This window comes from Hyperolius riggenbachi, chromosome 2, assembly GCF_040937935.1.
Source record: "Hyperolius riggenbachi isolate aHypRig1 chromosome 2, aHypRig1.pri, whole genome shotgun sequence".
Lineage (NCBI taxonomy): Eukaryota > Metazoa > Chordata > Amphibia > Anura > Hyperoliidae > Hyperolius > Hyperolius riggenbachi.
Genome location: NC_090647.1, coordinates 101,307,862 through 101,331,669, shown reverse-complemented (window position 1 = coordinate 101,331,669; position 23,808 = coordinate 101,307,862). Strand labels below are relative to the sequence as shown.

At 43.8% G+C, this 23,808-nt stretch overlaps 1 protein-coding gene across 1 annotated transcript in view; it reads left to right on the top strand.

Annotated features, from left to right (window-relative positions):
* WDFY2 (WD repeat and FYVE domain containing 2) overlaps positions 1 to 23,808 on the top strand; it is a 107,344-nt gene that overhangs the window by 74,057 nt on the left and 9,479 nt on the right. The window contains exons 6-9 of the mRNA XM_068267127.1: positions 472 to 584; positions 5,449 to 5,575; positions 12,135 to 12,240; positions 19,495 to 19,596. Of these exons, the coding sequence (XP_068123228.1) occupies positions 472 to 584; positions 5,449 to 5,575; positions 12,135 to 12,240; positions 19,495 to 19,596 (448 nt within the window). The remainder of the gene's footprint in view (positions 1 to 471; positions 585 to 5,448; positions 5,576 to 12,134; positions 12,241 to 19,494; positions 19,597 to 23,808) is intronic.

Here is a 23,808-nt window from a genome sequence, read left to right as displayed (position 1 = left end):
ATAAAAAACTTCCAAAAGTACTGTTAAAAAAAATAGTGTCCATATTATTCTGATTGTCCTATTATTGCTTTCTGGTGGCTTAAAATGCATTTTATAGATAAGCTGTGAAAATATCACCTAAGAGAAAACTTAGGAGAAAAAGTGTATTGAATAAAAGTAATTGGGCCACATGCAATTCACTTTTTCACCCGAGTTTTCTCCTAGGAGACGATTTTCACCTTCTTTTTAAAATAACTTTTTAGCATTTTACAATTAAAAAAAGTGCCCAAAAGTTGGCGAGAACGTACTATTACAATTATTTTCAGTATTTTCTTGCTTGCTGGTGGTTTAAAAGATATTTAATGACAAGGTGTGAAAATAGGAGGAAACTTAGGAGAGGAAACTTAGGAGAAAAGATGAACTGCATATGGGCTCTTATCTCAGCATATATTGCAGGAAGTTATTTCCATTCCCTTAACATTGGCCTGACAGATTTGACGTGGAGACAAGACACGCGTTTGTCGGGGACCATTCTGGGCAGGTTACAATTCTAAAACTTGAACAAGACAGCTGCAGTCTCATTACCACATTTAAGGGACACACAGGTAAGTTGGCTTCTGTGTCCGCTGGATGGCAGAATCTGCTAGAGATTCATGTCTTCAGTTGCTTGTAGAAAGTGGAATTCTGTCTCCTGCCTTGTGATGCAGACAAAGGGGGAGGGACATTGGAGTCCTTGAGAGACTCAGCCACACCTTGTTCTGCTATACCTATCCAGAACACTGTTGGTATACTAAGGTTCTCCTGGTCTGGAGACAGAAGTGATCCTGCAAACCTGGCCTGGATTTATACCAGAGGATGTGAAAATAAGTCGCTACACTCATCTCTCTACAAAAATCCTAGATAACTGTTTATTCTCTTTGAGCTAATAAAAAAAGCTACAGAGTTGAAAAGGAATGACTGCAAACCCCCCTCCATCTCGCAGAGGATTCAATGGTAGGATTAGATAGTAGTAAACATTGCAGGAGAAGACAGAGGCAACAGTGAGTGAAGTATAGAGTCTGTGCCTGATACATGATGTACACAAATGAACTGCTTTAACAAACAGGAGAGATAGACAATATGTGTGGGTTTAATGTACGATAGAACTGTTTACACTAAAGCTATAATGGATGAAAATGGATAGTGTATTTTTTTTCCTTATTTTACCTTCAAAATGCATGGAAAATAAGGTCATTACTAAAAAAAAATAAAAAAGAATAAAAATCCCCCACAAAAAATCCTATTTTGTCCTGAAAAAAACGATATATAGATCATTTAGGTGTAATAGGTAGTGATAAAGTTATTGCCAAAGTAATCAGAGCTGCGCTGAACTGTCAAAACAACCTCAACAGTGAAGCAGTTAAAAACAGTTTGCTATTTGGTGGAAAGAATATAGGGCATGACTCACCGATGTCTCAACATGAGGATGGCTGAGAGTGTAGTGACACAGTGGCATTGCTGTTGCAATTGTACATACGCATTTAAAGCAACAATATCTTCTTCATTAATCTAGCCTGTGTTGTAATTTTTTTAAACACTTCTAATTGTGATTGTCTACCTGTGTCTGAAGATCCACCAGCTCTAATTTGAGACAGTTGTCAACCCATTAGCAGCATCAAAGGAATGATCTTGTTTGAGATATGTGCGCTGCTTTTGACCTCAGCTGGCAGAACTCGTTGTGCTGTAAATTCTTGGAATGCTTTGATGTCTCTCTGCTAGCAGAGGATATAGAAACTGAAAGCAGTCCTCTGTTGTTGTCTCACACTGCCCTCTAGTGATAAGCGTCCATAAATATACATTACAGCAGTACTAATTAGTAGCAAGGAAAATGTAACAAATATTAAATAAAAAAAATGTATATTTATAAATTGGCCTGGAGCACTTGTAAGCCTCTAAATAAATTGGCTGCTAAAGGGTTATTAATCTTGTGGCAGGTTTCCAGGATCTGTTGTCACGATCGGTGGGTGGGATGCTACTTCTTCAACTTTCATGCCAATTTAATGCAGATAGCATACAGTTTGGAATTAAACCCTTCCAATTCAGTTGCTGCCTATTTGGATTGGCCCAACTCCAAGCTTCATGTAGTTTGTATTAAATCTGCATAAAAGGCGGGGGAAAAAAGAACACCTTGTTATTCGTCTCTAGTCCTGGAAGAGTTTAGTAAAATTCTTAAAGGGGCACTACAGCGAAAAACTGTAAAATGTAAAATATGTGCAAGCATATACAAATGAGTACGTTTCTTCCAGAGTACAATGAGCCATACATTTTTTCTCCTATAATGCTGTCACTTACAGTAGGCAGTAGAAATCTGACAGAAGTGACAGGTTTTGGACTAGTCCATCTCTTCATAAAGGATTCTCAGCAAGGCTTTTATTCTTTATAAAGCGATTCCCTAAAAAGGATTTAAACAATGATGCTAGCCAGCTTCCCTGCTCCCTACACAGTTTTTGGGCTGTTGGATAGAGCAACTGCCATTCATTAAGTGCTTTTGAAAATAAATATATCCCTGAGAATCCCCTATAAAGAGATGGACTAGTCCAAAACCTGTCACTTCTGTCAGATTTCTACTACCTACTGTAAGTGACAGCAACATAGGAGAAAAGTAATTTATGGCACATTTTACTCTGGAAAAAATGTACTTCTTATTTGTATATGTTTGCACATATATTCAATTTTACCGTTTTTTGCTGTAGTGCCCCTGTAATAAATGCCACTCAGTAATGCGCTCATTACTAAGTGAAAAAGACTTCTGTCATTTTATTCGGAAGCAGCGTCTGATTCTTCCTCATCCTGGTTTCTTCCTTTCGGCAATAGCAGCACTTCATATTAATATCAGCAGCGAGCTGAACTCCAGGACCCCGAGTAAATGTTACGGTAGAAACCGTCCTTTCAGATGACATTTATCCCCGCCTTCGCTAGACCGCGCTAAGCATCTAGGAATTATCTCCAACCTCTAATTACAGCAAATTGCTAGTCGAGACTTCTCTTAATCCCCAGATCTTTTAGCTGTCGGCTTTTTCCATGACTGCAGCGTTGCGGAGCAGCTAGCTGTTCTCAGGAAATCATTAGTGCATGTCATAAAATTTACATTTCTCTGTTCCTCACCAGCCTGGCATTTAGGGCACCCTTGGAAGGAAGACAGCGGTCTGAAAAAGAAGCCAATATACAGTAGAATTTTTCTTTACAAATTAAGTGTATCAATTTATTAAGTTTATGAATTTAAACCGAGGTTAAGAGAAGCACAGATTGGATATTTTCCAAAAATATGCAATAATACAAAAAAAGTATAAGCATGAATAGTTAATTCACTCTCAAGCTAGTTACTGAGAGCTTTTAACTGTTGACAGTGGGTAACCAGATAGCTTTTGACTGTCGACAATGGCTAACCAGGCAAATAAGGACAGGAATTAAGCAATACGTAATTTCTGCGCTCAATTCTATAATTCGAAGTACAAAAAAACTTCTCTCATATTTCAATCAGTCCTTCCAGCACAACTTCAAGTCTATTTTTTGGATATTATTATTATTATTATTATTATTTTCCTGGCTGAACTCAGACAGGTTTTTTTTTTTTTTTATACCAAACGAACTATGTAATATGGGCTGTATGACATGATCTCAGACAACAAGGCAATACCCATGATGCTTTAGGCTGGTTTCACACTAGAAACCAGTGCCAGCAATGCGGTGCGTCAAGCAGTCAAAAGCAGGCCTTCAGCGAACACCGCACTATTGCGCAGTGTTCCCTGTCTGGCCACCAGCCAAGCAGGAAGTGACACTCGCTTGCTGTCATTTCCTGATTTGGGTATGCGGATGTGCACGAAAGCGGATTATCGCTTCAGTGAATTTTTACAAATCCATGCGTCGCCATAGACTAACATGACTTCCGGGCCAACGCACATCGCCTCAACTCGCCGCAGCGTTAATGTTGTTCTTGACCTGCATCGGCGAAAAAGTCACTTGCACCGTGCTGTACAGCGATTGCCCGGCGGTAGGTGCGGTAAAAATACTGCACTGCCTCGGTGTGGAAGGGCCTCTGAGTCTGTGGATAATAAACTACGGACAAGCCTCTGTGGCCGGCCTACTATCTGTAGAGTAGCCCAAAGGCATTGTAGCAAAGTCTGCAGATATAGTGCAGTGTCTGCTGAAGCACGTTATATTTCTGTTTCAGGCGAAGATGTTGTGAGTGAGTTCTCCTTGCACAGCTAGATACTGTTGCTATGGTGCTAAACCAGTACTTGTCTGAAACAGTCCATCCTCATGATTCAGATCTTCAGCTGAGAAAGATCGTTCACTGAGCAAATGAAAGATCATTTGGGCAGCAGATGGTTGGCTAAAGCAGCCACTATTGCAGCAGCAGATGATCAGACATTCACTGTCAGTGCAAAGAGTTGATCACATATGCTTTAATTTGCAGTGGCATCTGTTGTTAGGCCACTGCTCATTCTTCTTATTTCTCCATTAATGTTAATAGAATGCTTGGCCTTGCTGAATACAGTAAAGTCTTGGTTATCCGGCACCAACGGGTTGGCTGCTGTCAATGTTAAAAATAGGCCTAGCTAATACAGTAAATGAACCTTTAAAGGAAAGCAGAGATCAAGTAACTTTAAAGATTTGTACATACCTGGGGCTTCCTCCAGCCCCATGCACACAGATCGCCCCCACGCCGCCGTCCTCAACCTTCTCCAGCTCCGGAGTACAGTACTGCAGTAATATACTCCGCTGCAGAGAAACGGAGAGAGTGCACTATGCGTGCGCAGACTGGCCGTGACTGGCCGAAGTTAAAGGACCTGGTACCGGAGCTGGAGAAGGCTGAGGACAGTGGTGTGGGAGCGATCCGTACGGATGGGGCTGGAGGAAACCCCCGGTATGTATAAATAATTTGCTTTGTCTGTGGTACACTTTAACTGCTTCTGGACCACACTGATTGAAATCTATGCCCTGTTTGGAACCTGTTTTCTCTGCCAGGGTGTAGATTTCAATCATCCCCGCCACACGCTTCCGCCTATTGCATCGCTTTCTTGCCGCTGCAGCCCCCTCGCTCTGTCAGAGCTCCCTGAGTCAGTCAGGAGCCGATTTCATTGGCTCCTGACCCCATGATCACTGTGAGCCAATCCCATTGGCTCATATTGATCACAGGATCAGGAGGCAATGAAATTGACTCCTGACTTCCTCAGAGAGCTCTGCTGTCATAGGGACAGCAGAGTGGGGGGGCTACAGCGATGGGTGAACGGTGGGTCCATGCGGTGTGATGAAAGCATTCAGATTATGTCTGCATTTTCGGTCACTCTGTCATCTGTGTAAAAGGAGTTACTGAGTGTCCTTCAACAAGCAGCCTGATCACAGAGATGCCTCCGCGTATATGATCTCAGTATAGTCTTCATAGCTCAGTAACCTCTTGTAGTTAAATTGACTTTGTTTTGCCCACAGCTGGGGTGACGGCACTGTGCTGGGACCCGGTACAAAGACTTCTCTTCTCAGGCAGCTCAGATCATTCCATTATTATGTGGGACATTGGGGGCCGAAAAGGAACCGCACTAGAGCTACAAGGGCACAAGTAAGCACTTCTATATTTTTATTTAACTGGGAATAATTGTGCTGCATGACAACTGCTACTATTTCCAGTGATGTTTTATTATTAAAGGGTACCTAAACCGAGTACAATTGTTTAAAATAAACACTTGATGTGCTTGCATATGAACATTGCATACTTACTACACCCTCCGTGCTTTGTAGAAGCCCGTCGTATTTCTTCTGACAATTATCCCAACTAGATCTAGTCGTAATTGTCTCTCTGAAAGCTGAATCCTTCTGCATATGCACTGCCCACTCTTTGTGCTCATCCATCTTGGAATCCTGCAGATCCACGCTCAAGACAGCAGTATTACAGGTTCTTGAAGAGTTGACTAGATAGCTTTCATAGGGTTAGTACCATTTTTAAAATGGAGGCTGGAGAATTTAATCTATTGAGGTGGACAAATGAACCGCCAGAGAGGAGAAAGAGATTGATTGACAAGTAGACTATGCCGGTTCGCTTTAAGCCTTCACATGTTCATGTTTACTTTAAAGTGAACCTTAACTCTGGGCAAAAAAAAAAATTACGCTTGTGCAGGACGCACTTGGCGACGAGAAGGCGAAAAAGAGTATGTGATGCCGGGGGCTGACTCTTAGTCGGCCGAAAACTAAACTAACCTGCAGTGGAGAGCAAAGGTCACTCAAGGAGCGGCGAGTTGCAGGGGGCTTGGGGAAGCCCCAGGTAAGTGAAACTTTTTTTTTTGCCCAGGTTTAATGTTCACTTTAAGCTTTATTTATTCCAGTGCATAAGCTCAGCAGAGAGAGTTCTACATTCTCCATCATGACACATTTACCAAAGTGGATGTTCACTGCAATTGTATTTGTTATGAATAATGTAAATATCAGTGTATTAGAGTCTAACTGATGCCTTCAAAATATGAATGTTGAATAAATAACTTTAAATTACAGAGAAGGTGGTTATGCCAGGCAGAATACATAATTTGAGCTAGATCTCATGTTTTTCTATAATAATGGAGCAGAATTTGGTGTCTACAGAAGCGTTCTCAGAATCGTAGAATATTTCACTGTTTTTGTTTTTTTTTTACATTGCATTTTATTGTTGTAATGTGAGATAGCCCAACACAAGATGATCAGCCAGAATCCAGCCAATGTTACTTTTCTTCTGCCCACACAGTACTGGCTGTCCTATCTGTCTCTCAGTTCTCTCCGTTAACTCCCTTCTTCTGTGGGTCTGTGTTATATTGTATTGTAGCAGTTCTCCATGACCTTATTGTGTAACTTGTTACACCTCTATCGCACAAGTCCTACCATAGAGCCATGCCAGATCATACCGGATACAGAGTGAAGGCCAGACACGCCTAAATTGACCACTTTCAGTAAAATGAGGTAGGTTTGCTTTACACCAGCTGTGAGCCCCTCTCTGTAGAGCAGTGCATGCCGCTTAGCCAGGAACTGGAATGTTGGGTCATTCCAAATCTGCCGCCCAAAGTGATCTCTAACAATCACTTCAGGTGACAATGTTTGGCATTGTGTACTGACTCAGGATTTACTGCCAAGGAGTCAGAAGGGAAATCAAATAAATCCATAAATAAAGTTGTGTGTAGTAAAGAGGAATGACACCAGAAATATATATAGAACACATGACGAAAAAGCTGTGTAAAAAGGTATGGAAAAAAACAGCATGTAGAAAACTTAGTTTATAGGAATCAATTGCCCTCCCTTTTAAAGCAAATTAGTGTAAGCTGGTGTAGTCTGATAGCCTATAAAAAGGGTTCTCATTACCAACATACCACAGAAGAAGCATTACATGGTGGACAAAAGCAAAAAGCTCTCTCAAGACCTTCACAACCTTGTTGTTGTAAAATATACTAATGGCACAGGTTACATATATTTCTAAGCTTCCAAGGTTTCAAGTGAGCTTCATTGGGGACCTAATCTGGAAGTGGAAAGAACATTATTTCGGCCATGATCAGGTGCTGCTTACAGGTTTTTTGACAGAAGAATAATCAGAAGAGTTATCCAAGAGCCGAGAACTACTAGTGGGAAGCTTCAGAAAGTGCTGGAATTGCCGGCGATCAGTTGTCTGAAAGCAAACCTGAAGCGAAAATAAACTGAGATAATGAATTGTATGTGTAGTACAACTAAGAAATAGAATATTAGTAGCAAAGAAAATCGTCTCATATTGTTTTCCAGTACAGGAAGAGTTAAAAAACTTCAGTTATCTATGCAAAAGAGCTTCTCTGAGCTATTCAACCCACTTTGGTAAAATACAGCCCTGTCTTTTGAAGCACTTAACCTCCCTGGCATTATGATTATTTCTAGATTTAGGGTCTTAAAGCCGTGCAATTTTTTTTACAGGCTTTTACATCCTAAAAACAAGAAAAAAAAAATACCACAGAGGGATCTGCAGCAGCTCCTACATATTGCTCACTCAGGCTCGGGATTACCACTCTGAGCTGCGGAGTCTGACTCAGGATTACTGCCAAGGAGGTTAAACAGCAAGAGACAGCTTGAGATCGTGTTTTACTGCAGAAAAGTTCAAAGGTTCCCAATTTCTGCTTTGTTTTATATAAAAGACAGAGTGTGCTTTCTAAACTGCAAATATTACAGAAAGATGCAATATTATATACAGTAACTGTAAATAAAAATATGAGTATTTTCTTTGCTACTAATGTTTTATTTATTATTTGTACTACGCATACAATTCATTATATCAGAAGTTTTTGTTTTTTTCACTTCAGTTGTCCTTTAAAGGGAATCAGAGAGGAAAAAATAAAGCAGTTATACATACCTGGGCTTCCTCCCGCCCCATACGTGCTGATCGATCCCATGCCGCCATCCTCCTCTGCCTGCAGCTATGACAACTGGCTCCGCACTGATCTGTCAGTCGGAGCCAGTCTAAGCGTAGCAGAGGTGCTCTCTTTGCGTATCTCTGCAGGAGTGTATGGAGAGATACGTAGAGGGCGCACTTCTCCTGCGTAGCCCGGCTCCGATGACGTCCGCGACGGGAGCCCGTTCTCGTAGTTGCAGGCAGCGGTGGCTGGCGGCGTGGGAGCGATCAGCGCTTATGAGGCTGGAGGAAGCCCCAGGTATGTATAACTGCTTTTTCATTTTTTTAGATAAGGTTCCTCTCTGGTTCACTTTAAGTAATGCACTTAATTGACATGACCTCTACACATGCATACCGTGCAAGCCTCCTCAACTGCTGAAGAAAAAGCATGTTGAAGCTTGTATAAAATTTGTTGCAACGTCATTGGACAAGCCAGTGAAATGCTGGGAGCATATGGTTTGGTCAGAGGACTCTTTGGATGTCATTAGACATGCAGTTTGGAGGTGCAATATAGTCAGGAACATCATGGCATCGGGGGGTTTCAGCATATGGTACTGGCAGAATTTATCTACTTAAAGGGAACCAGAGATGAACGATTCACACAAAATAAACATATCAGTTGATAGCTTGTAAAGAATAAATGCTCTACCTGATAATTTCGACACTCTGGTGTGCCTTTTTGAGTGTTTTTTTATCCATTATTGCTCCAGGAAATATCCAATATGGCCGCCGTCTCATACCTGTTCTGCTTCCGGGTTATGAGTTGTTCTGGATGTGCTATCTAGCCTCTATCAGACTATAGACAAGCAGGGCTGCTGCAGCCTTTCATCTGTCTGCTTTCAACTATTATTCTGGTATGCTGTGTGGCTGCCTGTAGGAAGTGTCTCTCATAGAAATGAAACTGCATACAGTAGATAATGACTGGCTGCACAGTGCACACAGATACACTTGTCTGTTTCGGAGCTTCTTTCTCGGCAGCAGCAGCCCCTACCATGTCAACAGCTCTGAGTAAGGAAATCTGAGCCAGGAGGTGGCAGGCTCGGGCTTGAAAAGACTCCACAGAAGAGTGACTCAGCTATAATGATTCCAGGTCAAACCTAGACTGAATCAGTCGGTGGATTCTTATCACAGTTGATAACAGATAGATTAGACTGAGAAGAATAAAACTAAAAGCAGGGTAGGTGTTTACTGTCATGTTCCCACTGATAAATGTAATAAAATACATGAGGGTGCTTCGTCTCTGGTTCTCTTTAAAAGACGGATAAATGGAGACAGTCTACCAGGACATTCTTAAGGAGAATCTGCTGCTATCTATCAGGATGCTGAAGATGAAATAAAGGTGGACATTACAGCCAAGAAAACTCTCAACTGGCTCCAGAGAAAGGAAAAATAAAAGCTTCTTGAATGGAACAGTCAATTGCCAACATAATCTAATATAAAACCGATGAGAAGAACTGATGATCAGAGTTCATAAAGTGGACCTTGGAACCTTCAAGATTTGAAGACCGTTTGGTGTGGGAGAAAAGGCTTTTCTACTACGGTATTAAATACATTTCAGTAAATGTGATCAGGACTTCTTCCATGTATCATTCTATTTCACTGCACATAACTTAATTTATGGACTTAATTGTGTGGCTCTGTGTGTATGTGGGTTGATACCGACATCTGGTGTAAATTTACTGAGAAAAACATGACGTGTTCAATACTTCTCTTCCCCGCTGTACACTAAAGAGTATATAAAGTACAAGACCAAATGCAATCTAACGTATACCTCTTGCGTAATGTATTTTGTATATGAAATGGCATGTGAGTCATGAAGTAAACTGACAACAGTTGCCATTCTTCTAATTTCCTAACTAAAGATGCCATGTATGTCCAATGATATGTGAGTGAGTGTGCACAATCCCATGGAGCATCATTCAAGCACCTAGGGAGGCTGCTAATAAGCGTTGCCTGGAAACCAGTCGTGAGAGCATTACAACAACTTCTACAGATGACTACATGTAGTACCCAGTTAACAAATGAGATAGGGAATATAGGTTTCTTGTTGATTTTTTTTTTTAATGAAAATTAGAACGCAGTGCCCTTCGTTCCTTCAGTATCCCCCCTCTGTCCCCCTGTGCCTCTAGTGTCCTACTGTACCAGAACACAGTGCCCCCTGTGCCTCCAGTATCCCCCCTCTGTCCTCCTGTGCCTCTGGTGTCCTCCTGTGCCTCCACTGTGCACACCTTTGTTGGAACGCAGTACCCACCGTGCCTCCAGTATCCCCCCCCCCCCCCCCCCCCGTCCTCCTGTGCCTCCACTGTGCACACCTGTGTTGGAACGCAGTACCCACCGTGCCTCCAGTATCCCCCTCTGTCCTCCTGTGCCGGAATGAAGTGTCCCCCGTGCCTCCAGTATCCCCCCTCTGTCCTCCTGTGCCTCGGGTGTCCTCCTGTGCCTCCACTGTGCACACCTATGCCGGAACGCAGTACCCACCGTGCCTCCAGTATCCCCCCCCCCCCGTCCTCCTGTGCCTCCACTGTGCACACCTGTGTTGGAACGCAGTACCCACCGTGCCTCCAGTATCCCCTCTCTGTCCTCCTGTGCCGGAACGAAGTGTCCCCCGTGCCTCCAGTATCCCCCTCTGTCCTCCTGTGCCTCCACTGTGCACACCTGTGCTGGAACGCAATACCCACCGTGCCTCCAGTATCCCCTCTTTGTGCCTCCAGTCTCCTCCTGTGCCCATCTGTGCCGTTTATTCACAAACAAAAATGTCCCATGTGACTCTGACAAGGTCTCTGACAAGGACTGACAAACGGCTTCAACAGTTTATGATTATTTTTTCCTGTGATACAATGAGAGCGGCCATGTTCTGCTTGTAAACCTGACACACAGGCAAGCTGATCTGCATCTCTACCTCTCAGCCTGTGAAAACCTCACTCCTCTCGCCACCTCCCCTCTGCCTCTGAAATCTCTGGCTAGTAACCTCCTCCTCCTGCCCAGACTGAGCTCCCATAAGCCCTTGCTACTAAGGCTCAGAGTGCCAAGGCACTCTGGAGAAACTGTGGGCGAGGCTTGTATAGTTTATAGAGAATTAGAGTATTAAAACAAAACAAAAAAGTCTTTGGCTTGAAGAATGCCCTATATATGAAAGGAACACAATTATGCAATGAGTAAAAGTTTATCTCTGTTCCACTTTCAATGTGGAAGTGACATCATTGCTACGGGAATGCCAGTTGTATCGGCAAGAGATTAGGTCCGCTTTAATGGCCTCCTTTACAGGTTGTAGAATTAAATTAAGAGCCTGACTGGGTGCTGGCGGACTACAAGGGCTGGAGGAAGCCCCAGGTAAGTATAAGTCCTCTTATTTTTCCACCCTTGTTTCAGGGTTACTTAAACAAAATTTTATTCACTTCCTGTTCTTGTTACAGAGGACAGGAAGTGAGAGGGATTCTCTTCAAAAGTAATACTGACAACTGTAAAGTAACTTTTAGTGTGCAAAGGTTAGAGCCAGTGTTATGTTTATATAGCAGTCTGTGTTCTTATTGAATTTTATTTGTTGTCCCTCTCACGGATTTCACAGAGGACAGGAATTTAGGCTAATTGCAGAAATGGACAATAATTATTGTCAATGATTCTTGCCTTTCAACAGGTTGTTCAAAGCTAGAAAGAGTGTTTTATTAGAAGTTGTTCTTTACTGCTTCAGGAATTATATTTATTGCTACTACTATAAATTTTTGGATGATTTTGTTTTTCTGTTTTGCCACAGTGATAAAATTCAGTCCATCTTCTATGCACACCACTCCCGGCAGCTGATCTCCTGCAGTGCTGATGGTGGCATTGTGGCCTGGAATATGGAAGTGGAAAGACAGGAGGTTTGTTTTAACTGACTACCTGTTTGTTGCTTTCTAGTCTTTATTTTGTATAGTTCCTTTTATTTGAGTGGGAGTCGCCTCATAGCTGTCTGGGCTCTAAATTCTTTCTGCTCCACAGAGGAGTAATCATTTTAGTTTCAGTAATAATTTGATTTAAAGAGTAACTGTCAGGCTGCAAAAGCTAATTTAAATCTCTATTCTCCTGTGTTAAACAGTTTAGAAGGAAGCCAAAAAGGCAATACTGAAGTTAAAAATCTCTCTTACTTTTGATGTGTGCTGAACAGCAAGGATGTTAGACCCTTAAAAGGACGACAGGCCGCATACCATACTGCAAAGCATTCTGGGGCTGCTTGGGTCCTCCCCTCGGCTGCTAGTGAGAAGTTACAGTCTCATGTTACAACAGTCAGCACTGAAAAATCTCCGGGCAGAGTATACTGCATGAGTCCGCTATTGTTCCTAGCCACATGGCTAATTAATATTCACTGCACAGTAGTGTTGTATTTTTTCTGAGTGGAATCATCAGGAAGCAGGCAGGACATGATGACACATTTGGCTTCATAGGAGACAGACAAACATGGAACCTGCCATGAGCTGTCAGGAGCATCATTATCTGCAAATACTATATAAAAATTCTGTGAAATCCAAACGTGGACAGTGAAATGCATATGTAATGTAAGTACAGCCAATCTTTAGCTACTGATATGTGTTTTTTGTTCTCTGAGACCTTATACCTAACAGCTCCTCTTTAAGGTGTGTAAGTTAATATCCTTCAGCACGCAATCCCAGTGGTGGGGCTGCCACCTAACACTTCCAGACACACTTGATTTTCTGTTTGGGTTCCTTCCTTTAGCCTTTGGAACTTAAAGAGAATCTGTACTCTAAAATTCTTACAATAAAAAGCATACCATTCTATTCATTATGCTCTCCTGGGCCCCTCTGTGCTGTTTCTGCCACTCTCTGCTGCAAACCTGGCTTGTAATTAACAGTTTTAGCCAGTGTTTACAAACAAAAGACATAGCAAGTGATAGGCTGAGAGGAGCTCAGTGTGTGAGTCATACAGAGTGTGCAGGGGGCCTGGAGAGGGTGTGTATAGCTTCTATCCAATCACAAGCAGCACAGCACATTCCAGCTTGACTGCCTCAGCCCGACAGACCCGGCAGAGGAGAGAAGATTAGATCATATAACTGAGATAATACCGCCACTGTGCAATTAGGAAAGGCTGCAGTTAGACAGAGCACATTAGAACAGGTATAGGAACTTATAGGATAGAAGAAATAAGGCTGAAAATGTTACAGAGCCTCTTTAAATTCCAGCAAAAGATATCGGTGCTAGTATTGGTCAAGCATGGAATACCCCAGTACATGTTATTTCTAGCCAGCGTTTCTTGTCTCCCCACCCAATGAGGCTGGAGGCTTCTGATCAGAGACTCCACACAGTCTTTGCTATGCTTTAGCCATTGTGTTTGGGGTTTCTGTCAGGCCTTCATGGCTACCGTAGCAGCACGGGGCCACAAAGTCCCCACCATACTTTACTCCAATAGGCAGTCCCTTAATTGACATTGCCCAGGTCCCACCAGGAGGAGGTAGCAAGCTTGGAGCCTACAGAGGGGTAAAACTATAGCCACAACATGAAATCCGGTGACAGGGAAGTGAATAACATTAATCATCTCCATACAATGGCACTTTTCAATGGGTGGGATATATAAGTCAGCAAGTAAACGGTCAGTCCATCAAAGGGCTGTATTGGAAACTAGGAAAATGGGCAGGTGTATGGATGCAGGACAAGGGCCAAATTCTGATGGGTCAGCAAATGGCATCTACAAAACTGCAGCTCTTGTGGGTTGTTCCCAGGATGCTGTAGGTGGAATTTATCAACAGTGGTCTAAGAAGGGACAGCTGGTGAACAACTAACAAGGTCATAGATGCATGCGTGTAAAAATGGCACGGGCAATTTTGAAGCCAAAAGATAACTCTCCCTGCTGCAGCCAAACTCCTGCCCGTGCTAAATGCTATTCCTTCACCTAGTTGGAGCAACCTATGGGAGTGGGGGGGTGGATGGATGCCCAAAGCTCACTGATGTGTATAGGGAATAATGGATGTCCTGTCTGATCTGATTTCACATCTGCTTTTCTTCCTGCATTGCTTATTGACTACATGTCCAGTTTTGATAAAATATTTTTCAGTAGTCAGAGCTTTTTCTACATTCTGTAGATGGTACAGCAGTCATCATGCTTTCTCATAGCTACAGCATGTCAGAATATGTTATCGAGTGCCAGGCTGCTCTTTGTTTTCTGTTTGCACTAATAACACTATAATGGTGATGCTGTTATGATTCACAGTGTTGTTTTTCCCCCGATTGGTCTTCTCAGTGGCAGTATTATACAGGCCTTCACAATTCAGAGAATGTATTGCATAACAATGCAGAAGAAAGATCAGCTCAGGCAAATAGTCTGTTGCCAGAGATTGTTTTCATAATAGCTGCGTGACTGCAGAAGAAAGAAATCCTCCTATCACATGTCTGGTACAGAGGCCTCTTGCTTAGTATTAGTTTCATGAAGGATGAATCCACCTTACAATTTTATGTGGAGAATTTGAGAAGAGATGTGAAACTCCAGCTCCTATTAGTGTTCATATAAGCTCTACTCTAAAACCCCCACGGCCGCCACATAAAACTTTCTGCTTCCTGTCTGTGCCCTGCTCTGGGTATGTTTTGTTATAGATGAACCTCGTGTAGGGGGAGTGGCTGTCTTGTCTGTCTAGGGCACAGAACAAGTTGAGGACGTTTTTGTCAGTATAAAGCCCCATCTACATGATACGATTCTTTGTGCGATTCGATTACGGTTCTATTTCCGATCCGATGTAAATTCGACATGTCCGATCGGGATTCGATTCAATTCGATTTGCCATTGTTTTGCAATGGCAAATCGAATTGAATCGAATCCCGATCGGACATGTCGGATTTAATCGGACCATAAATAGAATCGTAATCGAATCTCACAAAGAATCGTATTGTGTAGATTGGGCTTAAGACTGTAGGGCACAGATGCATGGAAGATGTTGCTGGTTCCCTGGTAGGTTTGCCGTGCGGTGTTTAGCATTTAACAAGCATACTGTGTAGAAAAACTGAAGAATTACAGCAAAGCTGAAGTTGTAACGCTAAATTCCTAATTTCCAAGTATGTTAAAGGGAAGCTTACTGCATTTCTTCTTTGCTCTAAAAGATTCCTTACAGACCCTAAACCTACTAGCACAAACACAAATTGTAGCAGAACAGCATTCAAACAGTTTAACACAGCACTTTGTCCTGTCATGGAAAGCCCCTTCAGTTTCGGATCCGACCTGAAGTGGAGATAACAGTATTTTGTTTACATTTCTCTGATGTTACATGGGCCTCAATTCACTAAGATCATGCTGGTGATGAGGCAAGAAAAAACTTATAGGGGCCCATACACCTAACGAATTTCCCACCGATATATAGCAGATTCGATCACTGTGATCGAATCTGCTGTGAAATCATTACGCAAACGATTGATCTCCGCCCGAAATCAATCGTTCCCGTCGAATCCCGTTGGGCCGTCCGTGCGGAAGATTTTGCTCGATCGCCGGCGGGTCGGGAGTGCGTCGATAGCGGCGTTCGAATGCCCGACGACCGACGCAAATACAGCGGCAATAAATTACCTGCCCCGACCGGCGCGTGTCCCGCTGTCAACCGCTGTCTTCTTCTCCGCTGGGTTCCGGCTGGCTACTTCCTGTCCCGGCAGGAAGTTTAAACAGTAGAGCGACCTCTACTGTTTAAACTTCCCCGGACAGAAAGAAGTGAAGCCGGCTGGTCCGGAACCCAGCGGAGAAGAAGACATCGGTGACAGCGGGGATACGCGCCGGCGGAGCAGGTAATGGGGGGGGGGCAGCGGCAGCACCACCACAGATTGTGATCGGTTTCATGCTGAAATCAATTCACAATCTGTTTGCAGTAAAGGCAGCCATACGATCCCTCTCTGATCAGATTCGATCAGAGAGGGATCTATCTGTTGGTCGATCTGATGGCAAATCGACCAGTGTGTGGCCACCTTATCACTACACATTGATCGTGTTAATTCACTAAAGAAGCTTACCTTATTACGGTGTAGAGATATGTTTTTACAGTGAGAGAGTTATCTTATCACGTCAGTCCTTAAGTTACCTCCTTTGTAGTTATTTTCACATGCAGTTAATTAACAGCCTGTCTTTAAAGGGGAACTGAAGTAAGAGGTCAATGGAGGCTGCCATATTTATTTCCTTTTAATCAATACCAGTTGCCTGGCAGCCCTGCTGGTCTATTTCTCTGCAGTAGTATCTGAATAACACCAGAAACAAGCATGCAGCTAGTCTTGTCAGATCTGACTTTAAAGTCTGAAACACCTGATCTGCTGCATGCTTGTTCAGGGGCTATGGCTAATAGTATTAGAGGTAGAGGATCAGCATGGCTGCCAGGCAACTGGTACTGCTTAAAAGGAAATAAACATGGCAGCCTCCATATACCTCTCTCTTCAGTTCCCCTTTAAAGTGAACCGAGCATCATTTTTAACACCCAGGGCAGCTCTATAGCAAATTAAAAATGCATTCTAAAAATGTGGTTTATTATTAAAAATACCTTTCATTTTACCTCATCTTTTTACATTTAAGGGTTAAAACAGGCACTTCTTCCAACCATGAAAGGACTGCGGACCCAGAGCAACAGATGATGGAAGGCAGATAAGGAATCACCTCATTAGACTTAATTGACAACAAACAAACCCAGAGCCTTCCCCATTGTACTTCAAAAGGAAAACATTAGCCACACTAAAAGAATTTTACACCTAGCCTGGATAATTGCAGTGTAAAAGCAGCAGGGGTTTGAACTCCTGAAACATGGCAGCCCTTTCAGCTATTTGAACCCAGGAGCTGCTTAGTTTCCTTTAACTTTAGAATTCTGTAGTTATTTTAAGGATTGAAACGTTAACTTTAGAGATCTCTCCCTAGCTTAAAGACAGAAGAGTTAAGTTTACTATGTGCATGTTACACAAGAGAAAGAGATGTGTGCTCTGACCAGTCATCACCTGACTTATATACTGGCTGCCCTAAGTCTATTGACTAATTAAAATGGCAAAGCGTTTGCATATTGCATTCACCTACCAGAATATGAAGGATCTAAAGCTACCTCCCTGCTATTCCTGCAGGAGTTGGCCCACACAAAATACTTTGCATCTCAACAGGCCTCCTCGTACCCCCAAGAAGTGGGGAGCAATGCAGTCACCCCCACAAAGCATCCACTGCCTGGGAGCGCTGTAACTGCCCCTCGGGGGGAGCGATAGAACATGTCTAGTACCAGTGGCGTAGCTAAGGAGCTGTGGGCCCCAATGCAAGTTTTACAATGGGGCCCCCCAGGCACTCTATACATAACAATTGATACGGCGCACCAAAACCTGACAATGGCAACTACAGTGTCAGAGGTGCAAAAAGGGGATGGGGAGCAGCTTGTTAATGTTTACCACTACTCAATGTATATATAGAAGTGATTATTATGAGCACAGGACCAATAGAGAGCTAATACTGTAGTTGAGGAAGGGCCCTTTGGGGCCCCTCTGGCCCAAGGGCCCCGATGCGGTCGCTACCGCTGCACCCCCTATTGCTACGCCCCTGTCTAGTACACCCCCAGGACGTGGCTGGTGCCCGGGGGGACCACCCATGCTGCCCCCCCCCCCCCCCCAAAGAATAGATTCCCTAAAAAAAATGTTTGCGTCCTGGGAGCAATCATACCGACAGAGGGGTGTGGGGGAGGGAGCGCAGACCGACCCCTTTATTTTCCGAGGCGCTGCCACCGCTGGGGTACCCTGTCCACCCCCCCTCCCCACAACAACCCCCAAGAAGTTTACTATTTGCCTTATTATCATGATGATAACACTAGAAACTGCTCAGAAACGTTATTAAAGACAGGAGATAAGCTTAGTGAATTGAGGCCATGGTGTGTAGCAACTGAAGAGGAGCTCTCTGTTCTTCAAGCATACATGTACATGGGTTGGACAAAATAATAGAAACACCTTGAAAATCAACAAAATATATTTTAATATGGTGTAGTTCCACCTTTTGCGGCAATTACAACCTCAATTCTCCAAGGTGTTATTTCATACAAGTTGTGAATTGTTTCCAAAGGAATTTTAGCCCATTCTTCAGTTAAAAAACCCTCCAGTTATTTTAGAAACCATGGCGCTCTTACTTGAATCTCAACGACCATAAATGCTCAATAATCTTGAGGTCTGGGGATTGTGGTGGCCAGATGAGATGATCAACTTTATTAGAATGTTCCTTGTGCCATTCTTTAACAATTCTAGCTGTATGGATTGGGGCATTATTATCTTGAAAGATGGCATTCCTTTCCGGAAACAGTTCTTGAACGACAGGATAAACTTGGTCGCCCAAAATTCCTAAATAGTCTTGGCTTTTAATTCTTCCATGAAGGGAAATCATTGGCCCGGTGGATTTCCAAGAAATAGCACCCCAGATCATCACAGAACCCCCGCCATGTTTTACGGTTGGGAGAAGGCAGTCAGGATAAAATGCTTCTTTCGACTGTCTCCAAATGTACACTCGGCCGGAGGTCAGAAATAAGGTAAAACGATGATTCGTCAGAGAAAATCACATTTTTCCACTGCTCGAGGGACCAATTCTGGTGGTTTCTACACCACTCTAAACGCTTTGAAACATTTGTCTTTGAGAGCAGAGGTTTTCTAATTGCCGTTCTTCCGTGGAATCCAGATTTGGGAAAGCTCCTGACAAACAGTTTTTGTGGAAACTGGGTTCTGTAGGTGTCCATTTAGCTCTGCAGGGATTTTAGGAGCCGTGGTCTTGTGAGCTTTTCTAACAATTCGATTTAGAGTCCGACGGTTTCAACTCGGACAACTTTGACTTTCGGCCACAAGTGTGTGCAGACCTTCCTGTGCTAGGCAATTCGTGCTGAATGAGGTAGAGTGGGAACAACCCAGGGCTATATTATGAGCAAAAGGCAGCACCTTAGTAAATACAGAAGCAAATCAAGCATTTAAAATCTCCTCTAGATTGGTCCTCCACAATTAAGTTTCCTGCCTGACCTTGAAAACGATACTTGTAGAATTTCCAAAATCCCTGTATTGTAGAATCTCAGCATGATGGCACTGTATACTAATGCATATACCAGTCTCTTACATCTAGGACGCTGCTCAGATTCCTATTGAGTAACACTGCATGCCTTGTGTTGTCTGCAGACTCCAGAATGGCTGGACAGTGACTCCTGTCAGAAGTGTGATCAGCCTTTCTTCTGGAACTTCAAACAGATGTGGGACAGCAAGAAGATCGGCCTCAGACAGGTGTGGTTGCACTGTGGGTAGATGAGGGGGCTGGGTCAGATATTCTGGCCCTTACTTGGACAAAACATGAATATAAACGTGAATATAAAATGCTCCGGTAAGGAGCCATTAGACATTGGAGATGGTCAGTGAGATGCAGCTGTGAGTTGTGTAACAATACAGGCAATCTGCAGTGTGTACTGACCTATTTCAATAATCTGCTTCTCATATTTTTCTTTGTTTCTGCTTTGATTTAGGCCCGGTTCACATTAGCGCTGTGTTACAGAACCGGACATACAGATCAGGCCAGCTGGATCCCGTGAAAACGGTTCGTTTTACAACCAGTGTGCTGTAAAACGTCAGTTTTCATTTATTCCTATATGCTGCAAAACCTTCCGGTTCCGTTCCGCTGAGCAAAATGGTCCGGAAAATTGGGTCCTGCAGCATTTTTTTGTCAGTTCAGTGGAACGGACCACGAATCCGTACGGCCAGTTCCGTTGGCAAACGCTGATGTGAACCGGGCCTTAAAGGGACCCTGAGGAAGATAAAAAAAGGATACTTGCCTAGGTAGAGGGAGCATGTGGATGGTCCAGAGGCTTCTAGTGTCCTCCTCGTTGCTACGGGCAGATTCTCTGAATCTATCTGTAAAGACCTTGTCGGCTATGGTCTCATACTACGCCTGAATAGTAAGCTGAACCCGCTTGTCCATGAACGGCTCCGTGCTACTGCACAGGTGTGGCCATATGCAGGCGCAGTACAGCTGCACTCACGCATGAAGAGGAGTACGGCTGTGAACTAAGAGGGTCTCAGGCAGCAGGGTGGTCTCAAGGAGGACGTGGGAAACCTCTGTAGAATCCAGAGGCTTTCCCCTTCATGGGAAAGTAACTTTTTTTGATTTCATCCACCTAAAGTCTGCTTTAAGTTGTGTATCTGCACTGCTAATCATCCTAGTGCAAATCTTATCAGCATTTCAGTACATATTGAGCAGAGAGTGCAAAGGCGCGTACACACGCCATACTTTCGCCAACCACAGGTCCGCCAGACGTTCCCGCTAGGGGGACGTTCAGCCGACGGCAGTAGCATGCTCAGCGGATCGTTCAGAAACAACCTTATCAGTCCACCGACATCGCGTACAAACATGCTACTGTCGGCTGAACGTCTGCCCAGCGGGAGGGTCTGGCGGACCCGTCATTGGCGAAAGTATGGTGTGTGTACTCGCCTTAAGACTGAGTCACTGAAATGTGTAAATCGTGTTAGTCACATGCTAGTATTCAAACCATTGCTAAAATCAGTAATGCTACTACATTGCGATGCAGCACGGTAGCGCAGTGTATAGCACTCTCACCTAGCCATGGCATATCTGTATGGAGTGTGTACGTTCTCCCTGTGTCTGCGTGGGTTTCCTCCGGACACTCCAATTTCCTCCCACATCCCAAAAACATACAGATAAGTGAATTGTCTTCCCACTAAAATTATCCCTAGACTACAATACATACACTACACGTTGCATACATAGACAAATGACTATGGTAGGGATTAGTTAAGAGTTCCTATTAGGGACAGTTAAGTGACAAGACCATATACTCTATACAGCACTGCCGAAAATGTGGGCGCTATATAAATACTCAGTGCTGGGCCGAAATTACGCATTAACGTAATTACGCATCGTAATTCACTACAAATGCACCGTAAGCGTTACGTGTAAGGTTACGGTATTACGCGTAATTAATTACGCGTAGACCGTAGGTTACGTTATTACGCGTAACAAATTACACGTAAGACAGTAATCTTCCGTTGAAATTACACAGTCTGCCGTAATCACGTAATATTACGCTCCCGTATAATATAAAAAAGCCGCCGACTTTAAGGGTTAATAGCAAAGCCCCCTTAAGTGCTAAGAGTCTCAAATTTGGAGAATATATTAAGGAGATCAGAAGGAATAAGAGGAAAAATTTTTTTTTCAAAAAGACCTTATAGTTTTTGAGAAAATCGATGTTAAAGTTTCAAAGGAAAAATATATACATTTAAAAACCCGCCGACTTTAATGGTTAATAGCAAAGCCTGCTTAAAATTTAGGAACACCAAATTCACAGGGTATATTAAGGGGATCAGTGGGAATAAGAGGAAAATTTTTTTTCAAAAAGACCTTATAGTTTTTGAGAAAATCGATTTTTAAGTTATAAGGGCAAAAATGTCTTTTAAATGCGGAAAATGTCAGTTCTTTTTGCACAGGTAACAATAGTGTTTTATTTTCATAGATTCCCCCAAGTGGGAAGAGTTTTACTTACTTCGTTCTGAGTGTGGGAAATATTTAAAAAAAACGACGTGGGGTCCCCCCTCCCAGACCTCTTTAACCCCTTGTCCCCCATGCAGACTGGGATAGCCAGAATGCGGAGCACCGGCCGCGTGGTGCTCCGCACCCTGACTATACCGGCCCGCATGGTCCATGGATTGGGGGGTCTCGGAAGGGGAGGGGCAGCCAAGCTTTCCCCTCCCCCTCCGAGCCCTTGTCCAATCCAAGGACAAGGGGCTCTTCTCCACCTCCGATGGGCGGTGGAGGTGGAGGCCGCGATTTCCTGGGGGGGGGGGGGTTCATGGTGGCATCTGGGAGTCCCCTTTAAAAAGGGGTCCCCCAGATGCCCACCCCCCCTCCCAGGAGAAATGAGTATAGAGGTACTTGTACCCCTTACCCATTTCCTTTAAGAGTTAAAAGTAAATAAACACACAAACACATAGAAAAAGTATTTTAATTGAACAAAAAACATAACCACGAAAAAAGTCCTTTAATATTCTTAATTAACCATTAATACTTACCTGTTCCTTTAAAAGCCAGTTCCCACGCAATATCCTCAGAAATATACTAATCGGTTACAATGTAACAAAGTTGTTACAATGTAACAACTTTACTTTGTAACACCACCGCACCCGACGTCACTCGCCGCTCACCCGCCGGCCGCCGCATACACTCTAAGTCCCCGCCGGCTCCCGCCGTCCACTCCGCCCACACCTGTCACCCATATACATGCTGGCACCCATGGGTGCCAGCATGTATATAGGTGACATGTGGGAGAGGCGGGGAGGGCAGCGGAGCCGGCGGGGACTTAGCGTCCTAAACCCGACAGAGCTCTGAGCTATATAGCTCAGAGCTCTCGAAAGCATTTTTGTATTTGGGCTCCAAGGAGCCCCATTGGTCCTTAGCAGACCAATGGGGTTCCTTCAAATCAGAAGGAACCCCATTGGTCTGCTAAGGACCAGTGGGGCTCCTTGGAGCCCAAATACAAAGATGCTTTCGAGAGCTCTGAGCTATATAGCTCAGAGCTCTGTCGGGTTTAGGACGCTAAGTCCCCGCCGGCTCCGCTGCCCTCCCCGCCTCTCCCACATGTCACCTATATACATGCTGGCACCCATGGGTGCCAGCATGTATATGGGTGACAGGTGTGGGCGGAGTGGACGGCGGGAGCCGGCGGGGACTTAGAGTGTATGCGGCGGCCGGCGGGTGAGCGGCGAGTGACGTCGGGTGCGGTGGTGTTACAAAGTAACAAAGTTGTTACATTGTAACTGATTAGTATATTTTCCGAGGATATTGCGTGGGAACTGGCTTTTAAAGGGACAGGTAAGTATTAATGGTTAATTAAGAATATTAAAGGACTTTTTTCGTGGTTATGTTTTTTGTTCAATTAAAACACTTTTTCTATGTGTTTGTGTGTTTATTTACTTTTAACTCTTAAAGGAAATGGGTAAGGGGTACAAGTACCTCTATACTCCCAGATGCCACCATGAACCCCCCCCCCAGGAAATCGCGGCCTCCACCTCCACCGCCCATCGGAGGTGGAGAAGAGCCCCTTGTCCTTGGATTGGACAAGGGCTCGGAGGGGGAGGGGAAAGCTTGGCTGCCCCTCCCCTTCCGAGACCCCCCAATCCATGGACCATGCGGGCTGGTATAGTCAGGGTGCGGAGCCCCACGCGGCCGGTGCTCCGCATTCTGGCTATCCCAGTCTGCATGGGGGACAAGGGGTTAAAGAGGTCTGGGAGGGGGGACCCCACGTCGTTTTTTTTTAATATTTCCCACACTCAGAACGAAGTAAGTAAAACTCTTCCCACTTGGGGGAATTTATGAAAATAAAACACTATTGTTACCTGTGCAAAAAAAACTGACATTTTCCGCATTTAAAGAGAATCTGTATTGTTAAAATCGCACAAAAGTAAACATACCAGTGCGTTAGGGGACATCTC